The sequence below is a fragment of the Aethalodelphis obliquidens genome, unplaced genomic scaffold, assembly GCF_003676395.1.
Source record: "Aethalodelphis obliquidens isolate GAN/ISIS:26980383/991018 unplaced genomic scaffold, ASM367639v1 scaffold39, whole genome shotgun sequence".
Taxonomy (NCBI): Eukaryota; Metazoa; Chordata; class Mammalia; order Artiodactyla; family Delphinidae; genus Aethalodelphis; species Aethalodelphis obliquidens.
In genome coordinates, this window is record NW_020837983.1 from 15,039,513 (window position 1) to 15,052,151 (window position 12,639).

At 37.9% G+C, this 12,639-nt stretch overlaps 1 protein-coding gene across 1 annotated transcript in view; it reads left to right on the plus strand.

Annotated features, from left to right (window-relative positions):
- Positions 1-5,687: 5,687 nt before the first annotated feature.
- Positions 5,688-12,639, plus strand: part of ZFPM2 (zinc finger protein, FOG family member 2) — a 155,432-nt gene continuing 148,480 nt past the window's right edge. Inside the window, exon 1 of the mRNA XM_027131592.1 lies at positions 5,688-5,793. Within this exon, the coding sequence (XP_026987393.1) occupies positions 5,703-5,793 (91 nt within the window). The 5' untranslated portion in view covers positions 5,688-5,702. The remainder of the gene's footprint in view (positions 5,794-12,639) is intronic.

Consider the following 12,639-nt stretch of genomic DNA (forward strand, 5'->3'; position numbering starts at 1 on the left):
CCATGCTTGACGGTCAATTCAGCAAACACAAGGAAAGATGGTGAGTCCATTGGTCTTATAGCTTCTGTGTAAAAGTGACGCGAGTTACTTCTTATTCAATTTCATTGGTGAAGTGATGTCATAGTCCCATACCTAACTTTGAAAGAGACCTGGAAAGTGGAGAGTTGGAAATAATTGATCAATAGCATTAATGACTACCACCGTCTTTAAACTGGGTCATAAAGAGCTTTTGTCTTGACTTCTATCCTAATCCCTACAAACATTACCAGTGCCTGAGAAATAGGGATTACAGAAACGCTCTTTGCACATTTTTAATTCATTTATTCATGTAGGTATTCAGCAAAAGTCTGAAGTGCATCTGTGGTGTACGAAACACTGCTGGTCGCTTCATAAGACAGCCTTGAGGTAGAAATCATTATCCCCACTTTACAGATGTGTATCCTGAAGTTCAGAATCCTCAAGTTTAAGTGATTTTCCAGTCTCGGAGCCTGCCAGTAGCACATATCGGGATTCCAGCCTCGATCCAAGGAGTCAGTAATGTCCTTTCTGCCACACTTCAACTGTGAGGTTAATAGTGAATCATAAAATGTTTTAAATACCCAGTTATAGAGGCAGGAATTGTTAGTCACCGCTGTGTATTTTCTCATACTTTAAGGCAAGAACATTAAGTATATCTGATGATTGTGGAATAACAATGTATATTTGGTGTTATTCCAATAAGGGAAAGTTGTTTCACTTCTGAGCACATTTGATAAGGAAATTAAGTCATTTTTTAAACGGTAAGTCAGTAAATCTGAATGTTTTTTGTATTAGTTTTCTATTGCCACCAAAACACATGGCCAAAAACTTGGTGGCGTAAAACAACACAAATGTATTATATTAAAGCTCTATACATCAGAAGCCTAGTATGGGCATCACCAGACTAAAATCAATTTGTCAGCAGGATTCCTGCTAGAGGATTCCTTTCTAGAGGATGTAGGGGAGAATCTATTTCCTGTTTATTCAAGTTATTGGCAGAATTTAGCTCCTTGAGGTTGCAGAACTGAAATCCCTGTTTTCCTCACTTCCTGTAACTGAGGCCCATTCCCAGTTTCTAGAGCCCAGCACACTCACTTCGTGGCTGCAGTGTGCCATCTTCATAGACAGCAAAGGCAGGTGGAATCCATTTCATGTCAAATTTCTTTGCCCTACTGTTTTGCCTTTCCCTTCTACTTTTAGGAACTCGTGCTTAGATTGGGCCCATGTGGATAATCTCGGCTCCTCTCACCATGTCGTAGCCCTAAACCTTAAGCATGTTCTTCAAATCCCTTTTACCAAGTAAAATAACATATTCACAGATTCCAAGGGGTTACGGTGTGGATATTTTGGGGGGACCATTTTTCTGCCTACCATACCTTTTACATCCATTCTCTTTTCCCAACACGTTGTACCATCTGTATGCTACCTCTGTAGGATGCTAGATAAACATTTTGGCCTTACTTCCTTCATTTGTCAAATTAGTGAATTAAACTCACTGAACTTTAAAGTTGCTTCTGGCTCTTAACATTCTAGACTTGTATGAATCCTTATGATGGAGAGAGACGTGGGAAAGTAAACCTAATGATCAAAGTGGATATTATTGTTATTTTCTATTCATGGATTTTGCTGGAGTGTAGATTTCATATAATCCTGGCTAACTCCTTCCTTCTCACACTTGGTAATCTTCTTTGAAGGCAGTCAATCTCTACAAAAGTTGACTTCTTCAGAAAGAAATTGACTTACCTCCTCAAAACTGTAATAACTGGTCCCTTGAGATTTTTTTATCTATTTTACAGCTCGGGTATAGCTTTCACCAAGTCTTTGCTACATTTTTGCTTTTGCCTTATTGATTTGGAGTCAAAGAAATTGTTTTCCTTTCAATTTTGTTTCTTGAAAGGTCAGATTCTACCAGATCCCAGGCATAATAAATGTTTGCCAAAGTTTTAAAAGGTATAATGCCTAACTTACCATTAAGGAAAGATATTAAATAACTATTTTTATTTGTGCCACAAAGTCAAATCCTCTAAATCTTAATTTGCTTATGTACAAAATGGAGAAAATGGTAATGCCTAACTCCTGGAGTTGTAAAAATCAAAAAAGATAATTCAGGAGAAGTACTTAACACCCAACTTTTTGCAAGTATTCAATAGATGTAAACCACAAATACTGTTTTATAGTAGGAGGTGCAGAGGTGGACAAGTCATCTGAGTTTGCCCAAGATTTTCCAGTTTTAGCTCTGAAATCCAGCATCCTGGGAAGCCCTTCAGTCTCAGGAAAACCCAGACAGTTGGTCACCCTGGAGCGGTAGTGTTTGGAAACAGAGCTAAATGTAAATATGGGCTCTGTCTTCTGCCAGCTATTTGACCTAAAAGAAATTATTTAATCTTTGAGTTGCAATATCTTTGTCTGAAAATATATATGAGGAATAAATAAGTAAGGAATTTTGCACAAGTAGCAGCAATAGTAGCAACCTTATTCTTCCTGATTAAAAAAATCTTTACTGTCTTCCTTCTGCTTAGAGGTTTAAGCACAGAAAGGTTTTGCTTGATATGAAAAGGTCCTTCAAGATCTGATTCTAACCTGCTTTTCTGGACACATATGCTGTTATGGCCCTTCCACTTATAGGTAGTGATAATAATAGTATCGATGATTCCAGTGATGACAGGTAACTGTTATCTGGTGCTTTCTGTATATGAAGAACAGCTCTAAAGACTTTATATAAGAACTGAAACCAAAGAATCCCAGTCACTATTTCCTGTACATACCACTCTTATACACTGCTCAGACTTCGCCCAGGCCATTACTAGCAATTGCAAATGCTTCCTGTCTCTCCTTCAAGATCTTGCCTGAAAGTCACTTCCTGAATGATATGATACCGTCCCAGAAGCCACAGGACAGGAGTTTCTCGCCCTTCATTGACCCCAAAACAATTGACACATGACTTTGCACTCCCTACCTGCTACTGTTTGCCTTATAGTACACTTTTTTTTTAATGTGTCTGTATCCTTCACTGAAAAAGACCTCTTCCTATTCCTAGCACCCAGCACAAGACTAGGTCAGCAGGTTCCTTTGTAAAATTAATGGAAGATTGTGGTACCGGCAAACCAATTGATTTACTTTACAGTAAAGATTCCCTAAAGAATTTGTGATCAATGTTTATTTTTCATATTATCTCTGGAAAATTGTAAACGCTGCTTTACTGTGTAGAAATCCATGTGGCTTTAAGAACTTTGGGTATAAAGATGAAATAATTTAAGATGCATGTCTTTCTCATGAAATAAGAGAATACAGTAGGAATGAGCCAGATGCCTGTTGTTAAAGTCTGTTATTTAAGATCAGAAGAGAGCAGATGTTACAAATGACACCACTAAATCCCCCATGCGCAGGCTTATCGAAACGGTGGAGTCTCTCCCGTGACTAGTTCTGCTTGCTTGGAGACCTGCTGACACTGATCTGTGGACTTACCTGCTTCTCTAGTAGTAAAAGGAGCTGAAATATGCATAATTAAGACCTATGATTTAATTGGATATGGGCCACTATCACTTCAGATTGAAGAAGCTTACTTGTTCTCAAATTATATTTTGAAAGTGGAAAAACAAAATCGTCACTTAGCCCAGCGGTCCCCAACCTTTCTGGCACCAAGTACCAGTTTCGTGGAAGACAGTTTTTCCCTGGGGTGGTGGGGATGGGAATGGTTCAGGCGGTAATGCAAGTGAGGGGGAGTGGCAGATGAAGCTTCGCTTACTAGCCCACCACTCACCTCCCGCTGTGTGACCAGGTTCCTAACAGGCAGCCGACAGTACCTATCTGCAGCCCGGGGATTGGGGACCCCTGACTTAGACTAATAACCAGAGGGATAACTTGATAACACTTTGTCTAGATTGTTTTAAAAAATTATAATATAAAATTACTTTCTTCCCCCAGGGCTTTCAGATAACTGTTTTTCATGGTTTTACTTTCCAAATATTAAGATACATAGTTGAAAAATTGAAGACTTTAAAATGAATTAAAGTATGAATATGAAAAATCAGTATGCTAGTATTTCTGATGGTTGATCTGGTTTACCGCCTCCTCTGTTTTAATATTCGAAGTATTTTTTTAGACTTATTTTTAATTTGTCCGTCATGGTTGATTTTTTCCATTAAGTAGTATATTTTATGGTAGTTTTTACCGCTTACAATATAATTGATACATCAAAAATGGGTTAGGGGCTTCCCTGGTGGTGCAGTGGTTGAGAGTCCGCCTGCCGATGCAGGGGACACGGGTTCGTGCCCCGGTCCGGGAAGATCCCACATGCCGTGGAGCGGCTGGGCCCGTGAGCCACGGCCGCTGAGCCTGTGCGTCCGGAGCCTGTGCTCCTCAGCGGGAGAGGCCACAACAGAGAGAGGCCCGGGTACCGCAAAAAAAAAAAAAAAAAAAAAAAATGGGTTAGCATTGATTTTATGCATAGCTTTTAATATGGCTTTGCAGTATCAATAGAAGATCTGTGTCTCATGCACTATCAGTGTCGTCATTTGGCCAGTGAAACGAGGTTTCCGGATTCCTGAGAGATTTGAAATGGCTAGATTACATAGAACTCCTCAAGTGGATACTTGCTAATGCCAATTTGGGAAATTTGTGATAGCACATAACATGTGGGAAAGTCCCATAATGGGCTGAGATCTCTCCGGTAGGATCATATCTAGGTGAAAATCCAGTTCAAAAATTACCTTGAGACCCTGGTATTGTACTCTGTGTTGTGGTTTCATGATAGTTGATATACAGAACCTGGGCTGGTGAATGATAAACATCTGAATGCCAATTCACTCTGACTCATCGGGAAACACCAGTCTTGCTAAGGCTTACTTATTTCCTCCCTGGTTTATTTCCTGCCATGTTTAACATAGTTAAAGACAAATAATTTGGGTTGCAAACGGCCTAAAATGATGACCCTTTTGAGCCTTGTATTTAAAGTGTACACTGAAAATATGTTGTTAGAACTAGAGCACTTGTCTCCCTGCTCCTATGTTTTTCAGAGCAAGGAATGTCATGCTTTAGTTGCTCTGCATCTGAATTTATTCCCAATTCCTCTTTTATAGTCTTTTCGGAGACAGTGTATGGTGAGTCATTAGTATTAATATTATTTCAGTTTCAGTGGGACTACATGTCCATACTTAGAAAAGGGTGTTGGTGGATTTCATTATTCATTCAGAATAAATTTCTACTCTAATATAAATGTTGCTCAGGATAGAGCTTTGAAATGGATCCTGATTCTTTAAATTCTTTCCTGTCTGTTTCAGGAAATAGTGAGATCCTGTTGATAGTAAAGTACAATGTGTCTAAAGTTCACTTCTAAACACTCTGCTCTTTGCGATGAAAGTCATCTGCATTCTTTTTATAATTCAGAGCTGCAAGAGATCTGTCTAATCTTGGAGATCTGATCCAGTATCATTTAGGAAAAAAAATATTCTTGATAATAATTCTACCCTTCAGATTAGTGAAAGCAGTCAAGCTTTACAGCTTCTGTCGTCTTAAAAAGATATCATGAGACAGGGGAATAAGGACTTGGATTATGGTTTAGGAGATTTAGTTATTTGGAAAAATAAAATGATTAGTACAGTTATTATTCAACTTTTTAATCAACGAAAGCAAATGGCATCCGTTTGTTATCATTCTTTCTACAGAAGACAAAGGCTCAGGTCCCCATGGTGCTGACTGCTGGTCCCAAGTGGCTCCTGGATGTGACTTGGCAAGGAGTGGAAGACAACAAAAACAACTGCATTGTGTACAGCAAAGGTAAGTGCAAGATCATTTCCCTCTGGCTTTGGATGTATTGAAACCTGAGTGTTGCAAAGTAGAACCAAATGAGCTGAAAGGGGAGTACAAAGTAAAATGGGGTCCTCTCTCTTCCTTTTTCCCTTATGAATCTCCCTAACCTGTAGTTTCAGCAAGCCTACTGGGTTTTTTGTTTTTTGTTCTTTTCCTGTACAGCATAAAACAAAATGTGTTAGACCATTAATTACTTAGCGCCATACACATTCACCTAACCGCGGATTGGAGTGCCTTGACTAGTACCTTCCTCGCTGTTACTTTTATTCAGAGCGGGTTTGATGAAATCTCGGATTCCTCTCTTAGGCATCATCCTTCAAAAAGTAAATTCCTTTTGAAATTTGGCAGTCCGTGTCAGGGTGTCAAGGTGCGAGTTTTAGAAGGCGCTGCATTCCAGCCAGTTTCCTGAATCACACACGATGAGGGGATAGCTGAAAAGGAAGCCATTGCAAAGACTGAGAATTCCTCCCCATGGTGATTTCTGAAGGGCAGGGGGCAAATGCTAGAGAGGAAGCGATGGCTTGCAGAGCATTGCCTTTGATTTGCTCAGTGTGGCGTCAACCTAGACTGCGTCAAACAGCTACACCCCGGCTGCAAAGGAACCGCTGCTCCGGGACACACAACATGGGACCGACTCCCCCAAACTCAGGCCCCTCCACGTGTGTGGTGTGGTTTGCCGCACTTTTCTCCATATTCAAGTTCTGGGCCCAAGCTCTGTACTTTTACAGTGAAATCCCTAATCTCACTCCTTCGTAAATATTGCAAAACTTTGTGCTTCTCATGTTTAAATTTCTTTTCGCTTTCCTTTTTAACCAAATAGACCTACTGAGATCAAAGATGTATTTGCACATTGAACCTAGAAACCATAAAAGCATACAAGGGAACAAGCAAATAAACACCCCTATCAATATATTAACATATAAAACACTAATCATAACATCAAAGACTCTTAAAAACTTGCTAGAAACAATTACAACTTGTTCCTATAATCATTACAATTTGTACACTTATAAGAGGATTGCCTTTAAACTACCATAAGCCTTTGAAAGTTGAAACACCAGAAAGAGGGAATTTGCAAGCTAAAAAGACAATCTGCACACCAGGATCTGATTATATTCCTTTTCCTTCTGTAACTGCTGGTCTCATACCCACTTATTTTCAAACACCAAATACCTGTGGTATGCTGGTAGGAGCTTTTAACTAGAAGGCAAGTAAGATTTTCCCAGGATATGTCACTATGTTCTATCAAAATGGGAAGCAATATTATAGTGAACCAGCTTACCAGTGTCCACATTCAGAACGCAAACACTGCAAAAGATGGCTTGGAGTGTAGGATCAATGACTGGGACTAAATTTTTGTTGTACAATATCTTATCTCTATGATGGCAATGCAATATGGAGGAACCAAGAGGATAGCTATTCTATCATAATCCAAATCCATTACATGTTTAAATCGGGCATTGTTTTAGAAGAGATGATTATTATATTGTTACATAAGGAAAAACGCTATAACCAAATTGTAATTCTGTGTTCAATGGAGTACGTTAGTTTGAACATGTTTACGTGTTTGCATTATGGTTAGATGTACCTTAAGCCTCTTGGCAATAAACATTTTGGAGTAATTTGTAGAAGCTTATTAATTAACTCATAAAGCATGGATTGAGCTTTGTACATGGATAATAACAGCCACCCTTTATTAAGCACCCCTGAATCCTCTCCTTGGTACTCCCATACCAAATTCTATGCACTTCTCTCATTGCTCTTTTAACCTCGTTTTATGATTATCATTTTATGTTTCAAAAAAAGAGTAGTAAAAAGTTAGATATTGTTGCCTGCCTTTCCAATCTACTCTATATTTACTGAGGGCAAGGATTATGTCTCAGTCATCTTTTTATCCTTGGTCTGGCATGCTGCCTGTACAAAAAGAGCACAGAGTAAATAATGATTGGTTGACCAGATAAACAAATGATGACTGGCTGCTAGAAACTATAATAGGCACATCACATACTGTGATGATGACCAATATGAATTCCTAATATTCAGTAGTTTTTAACCTACAAAAGGTAACTCGATATTGTTCAACTTACAAGAACAGATGGCATTGCAATTCAAATAACAAGGACTGCAGTAACTACTGTATATGCATAATTTCATTTAATCATCAGTTAATACCTCCTAGTAGGTAATTAACATCCTACCCAATTTTATAAAAAATGAAATTGAGGCATAGATAGATTAAGTCATTTGTCATGGTCACATAGCTACTAAGTGTTGTTTTTCTTTTTAATTGAGGTATAATGTTGATTTACAATGTTGTGTTAATTTCTGCTGTACAGCAAAGTGTTTCAACTACTACGTGTTTAAAGTGGGATGCAAACACACATCTGTCTAATTAAGGGCCTGAGTTGTACATATTAGAATACGTTCTCCCTGCATTAAGCTTTCAAGCAGCTAGATGAGATAAGTAGTGTGTTTCTTAATTTACACAACCTACATTGCGTGTGACTTAGAGCAGTAGTATGTTGTCCCTGGTCCAGGAGAGCTAACAGAGAAGCCAAATTTAAATCCAGGTTTTGATAATTCCGAATCCTATACTCTCTGTACTGTGTGATGCTACCTTTCCCCTTGACACTATTACATGATGAATAAATTCTCTTAAACTACTCAAGCATTTCTGTGCAGAAATCACAGAGTATTATTATAATATGGCACTTACCAAAGTACACTTCACATAACGCTAAGATTAAAGGAAAAGTCCCAGGACCAAATATTGCCTGTCTTGGCCCCTCTTGAAAACTCACAAGGCCTTCTGGTATGAATGCTCTGAGAAGTCCTGTAGTAAAACAAAACAAAATAAAAACCTGTGTAACTCGTTTGACTATAAGATATGCATATATTTTTTTCTCCAACCAGTGGACATCCATTGGAGCATTGGAATTAGTTCTGTGGTGAACACACTTGGGAAAACTCTGCTGTAGACTCTACTCTGATCTCCTAGACGGGCTTCAGAGGCCTGGTGCTAATTCCTGGAATTCAGGTTGCCTTTGGAGGAAGGGAATAGTTCACTCAAAGTTCTGTGAATACCTCAATATTCTAGGATTCTACTAGGGATTGTTCTCATCATGGAAAATAGGACCCCAGGAATCACTCCTACCAGGACCACGTGAGCTCTGAAGCCTTCTGTCTTCACGGGCTATGGGTATGATAAGCCTTCTCAAAGCAAAAGAGTTTTGTAGTTGGAAGGGTTTGGTGATTTAGATTTAATAGGTACATATTGACTGGAACATCTGTAATGTGCAAGACATTTTCATAATGTGTATGTTATTTATCGGTTGGGGCTGTTTTGTTTTCAAATGATAGAACTCCAAATGAAATTGTCTTATACAAAACATAATCAAAGTGTAAGTGTGTGTGTGTGTGTGTGTGTGTGTGAGCGTATTGGGGGTAGGGGAGTCCATCTGCTCATATAACTGAGAATCCAGGGATCTTCTAAACTTCAGGATCAGTTTACACTTTGTCCCCAGATGGTCTCTATCTTCTGCCTCTTCTTTCTTTGTGTGTTTCATCCTCAGAAATGTTCTTGTCAAGTGGCGGGAAACTCCAAACTTATTCTACAAGCACAGCAATCCCAGTGAAAAGAGAGCTTTTCTGAGTTTTACTTGGGGTACATCACATACCAATGCTTGAACCAATTAATCACTATGACTCTTCCTTACAAACTACAATCATCTGTAGACCTAACCCCACATAAACCACTGAGACAAAGGAGAAGTAGTTCCCCAAGTGAAACCAAAGTGCTACTTCCAGACAGAAAAGAATGGTTGCTTGATGGGCTAACATCCATGTACCCAGATGCAACACATTACTCCTAATGTCTAAAAAGCTCTCCCTGAAGATGAAAAGTAAATTCCAGATGCCAAAATTGCATTGCCTTATTTTGTTTTCTAGCTAAGAACCTAAACTACTTGTGAATTCTAGGCCAAAAATCACCTTTATTGGGCCTGGCTATCTGAAACTATATTAGTACCTATTTACAAATAGAATGTAAACTACATATATGTAGCATTTTTAAATGCCTTAACTGTGAAATTTTTTATAATATTTTCTTATGCCATGTAACTATTACCATTTAAGAAACATGCTTACTTTTTGAAGTATTTTTAAATGTGGGCTAGCAGTAAAATTAAATATAATTATAAAATTTTCATTTCCAGGGTGTCCATCAAATAATTATTATCAAATTACATCACTTAGTGCTATTTGACAGGCTGCCATCATCCTGTTTTATCAAAGTAAAAAAAAAAAAGTATAGTATTTAGCATTAATATTATAATCTGATGTACCTTTTTTTCCCTGCCTCAACTACCCCCTGTCATTCCAGAAAGTAATTAGCTCATCCAGACACTGATGGACCAGACTTGTTGGGTTGTCTGGTTTCTGCCATTATTCTCAGCAGACTCCAGATAATTCTAATTTACTTATCTCCAATGGAAAAATACTAAAAAGCACCATGCTGAAGTTAAAGGGAGGCTGCTGGAGGGGAAGATGAGCAGAGGCCTGCCCACTTACTCCTAAAATCCATGAATGCCTGTCGAGCATTGGAAATTAACTTCTTCTCTTTTCCCTATACCTCTGTATTTTTTTATAGCATTTGCACAGTATGGTGCCCTTTCTCATTTGTGAAAAGTAAATAAGTTACTTCGAGTTTCATGTTTTTGAACGAAATTAAACCTTTAGCATCTTGCATGTGAGTTTGTTCATTCGAAATTAAACCTTTAGCATCTTGCATGTGAGTTTGTTCATTCAGTTCACTGCAAATGAGGAAAAATTGAATTATTTGGGTTTTCGTGGAGTGTTATTTCAGAGCAGCCACATTCTCTAGGTATCTGGATGAAGAGAAGAAACATTGTCAATCAAAGGAGTGAAAAAGTATCAGCTAACCCTCAATCTCACCTTAACCATGGAAGATTTCTTTTTATATAAAAGCACAATATCATTGTAAAAAACTGTTGCTTAGATGGAACCTTGGGCAAACCACTTTTCCTCTTTAAATCCTGATTTTTTCAACTGTAACAATGAAATAGCAGTGGCCGTCTCACAGGATCTTTGTGAAGATGTACCCGTACGCGTAACTGCATATGTTATTATAAATATTGCTGACGATCTTATACTCAGTCCAGTTTGCCCTTTTGGTTATATGTCAGGACAAATTTAGAGGAAATGAACCCAGGCCTCCATGTTGGTATCAAGCAAGTGTGTGAGAAAACCTGGTCATCAGATACCAGATTTATAGCCAAGAATTCCATAAATCCCATTTGGTCCCTGTGAACCCACAGTATCTGCAGAGAACTGCATTATAGAATCAGAGGCCAGAAAAGCCTTTGCCTAAAGATATTTTTTCCCTTGGGCACATGATATTTTTAATGAAAGTCATATGTAAAAAGCTAGTATAAAGATAATAATGATGATAATATTAAAACTAGCAATAGCAGTTACCATTTATTAAGCACATATTCTATGCCAGGCATGGTTTTAAACACTTTACATACGTTTTCTGGTTTACCGCTACAAGAAAATTATGATGTAAGCAGAATTATTCCCACTTTACAGATGAGTAAACTCAGGTTTAGGTAAGTAAATAGTTCAAGGATATATAGCTCATACGTGATGAAATTGATATTCAATCTTAAGCGTGTTGACCTTGATTCCCAATTATGCAATTTAGCAGAGTTTTGATGATACCATTTACTAGGCCTAGACTGTAGGTTATTGGTCTTCTTCACAAATTTACGTACATATTTATCAATGAAACTTTTTTTTCCTTGCTCTGTGGTTTGGTTTTTAAGAAAAAATTTTCCAGAACTAAAACAGCAGTGACAGCAGTACCTTATGCTAATTTCCCTGTTGCTTCGAAGGCCACAGCAATTTAAAGTCATGTAGAAAACCAATCTCCAAATCATTCTGTGACCATCTTCAAAGTTCTGATTTTGCTTGTTTGGACAAATGTAATCATGCAATTAATTCAGTTAAGCCCTGACTGTGTACTACGTTCAAGGTCCTATACCGGGTACTGTTGAAATAATGACTGTAATTCTAATATAACCTAACTTGGATGAGCAACTTTCTGCACACTGACTAAATTGATCAACTGTTTAAAACAAAGATCTTTCATTAGAAGGACCCTTGCAAAAGTCTGGACTATTTTCCGCCTTAAAATAGAGGATCTGTTGCATGTTCCTAGAATGTTGAAACAGCCTTGTCTAACATGGCAGTCAGTTTTCCCAACTAGCCTACAAGTTCGTGGTTAACTTTACTTAAAGGACCTAATGCTATATGACTAAGAAAGTAATTGAAAAAGAAAAAACTTGTGCTCATATTTAAGTGTTTATTTAACCATTCTGTAGTTCACAGAAAATGTATAACTGTTGTCTAGTTTTACAGTATTCTTCTTAAAAGAGGGTGGGTGCCTCGACCAAATATTTAGCAGCAGGAATTATAAAATCATAAGGCGATTAAGTTAGCTAGCCGCAGAATTCCAATATTGCTTTTTAAATGACTTCAGGATATAGGAGGTACTAAGGTTATTATCTGTTATCAGGAATACAGTGGAATTGTACAACTGGATAATAACCAAACAAACTGACACAATGTAAAATTACATTATCAGTGTGTTAAAACAAAATTGCGCCCTAAAGGAGTCCACATGCCAGCTCAGAGCTGCAGTGTAATTATGCTTAACTCTGATAATTAAAATACAGCAGAGATCAACAGAATCATTTTCATTAAGAAAATTATTAATGATGGTGGCATAAC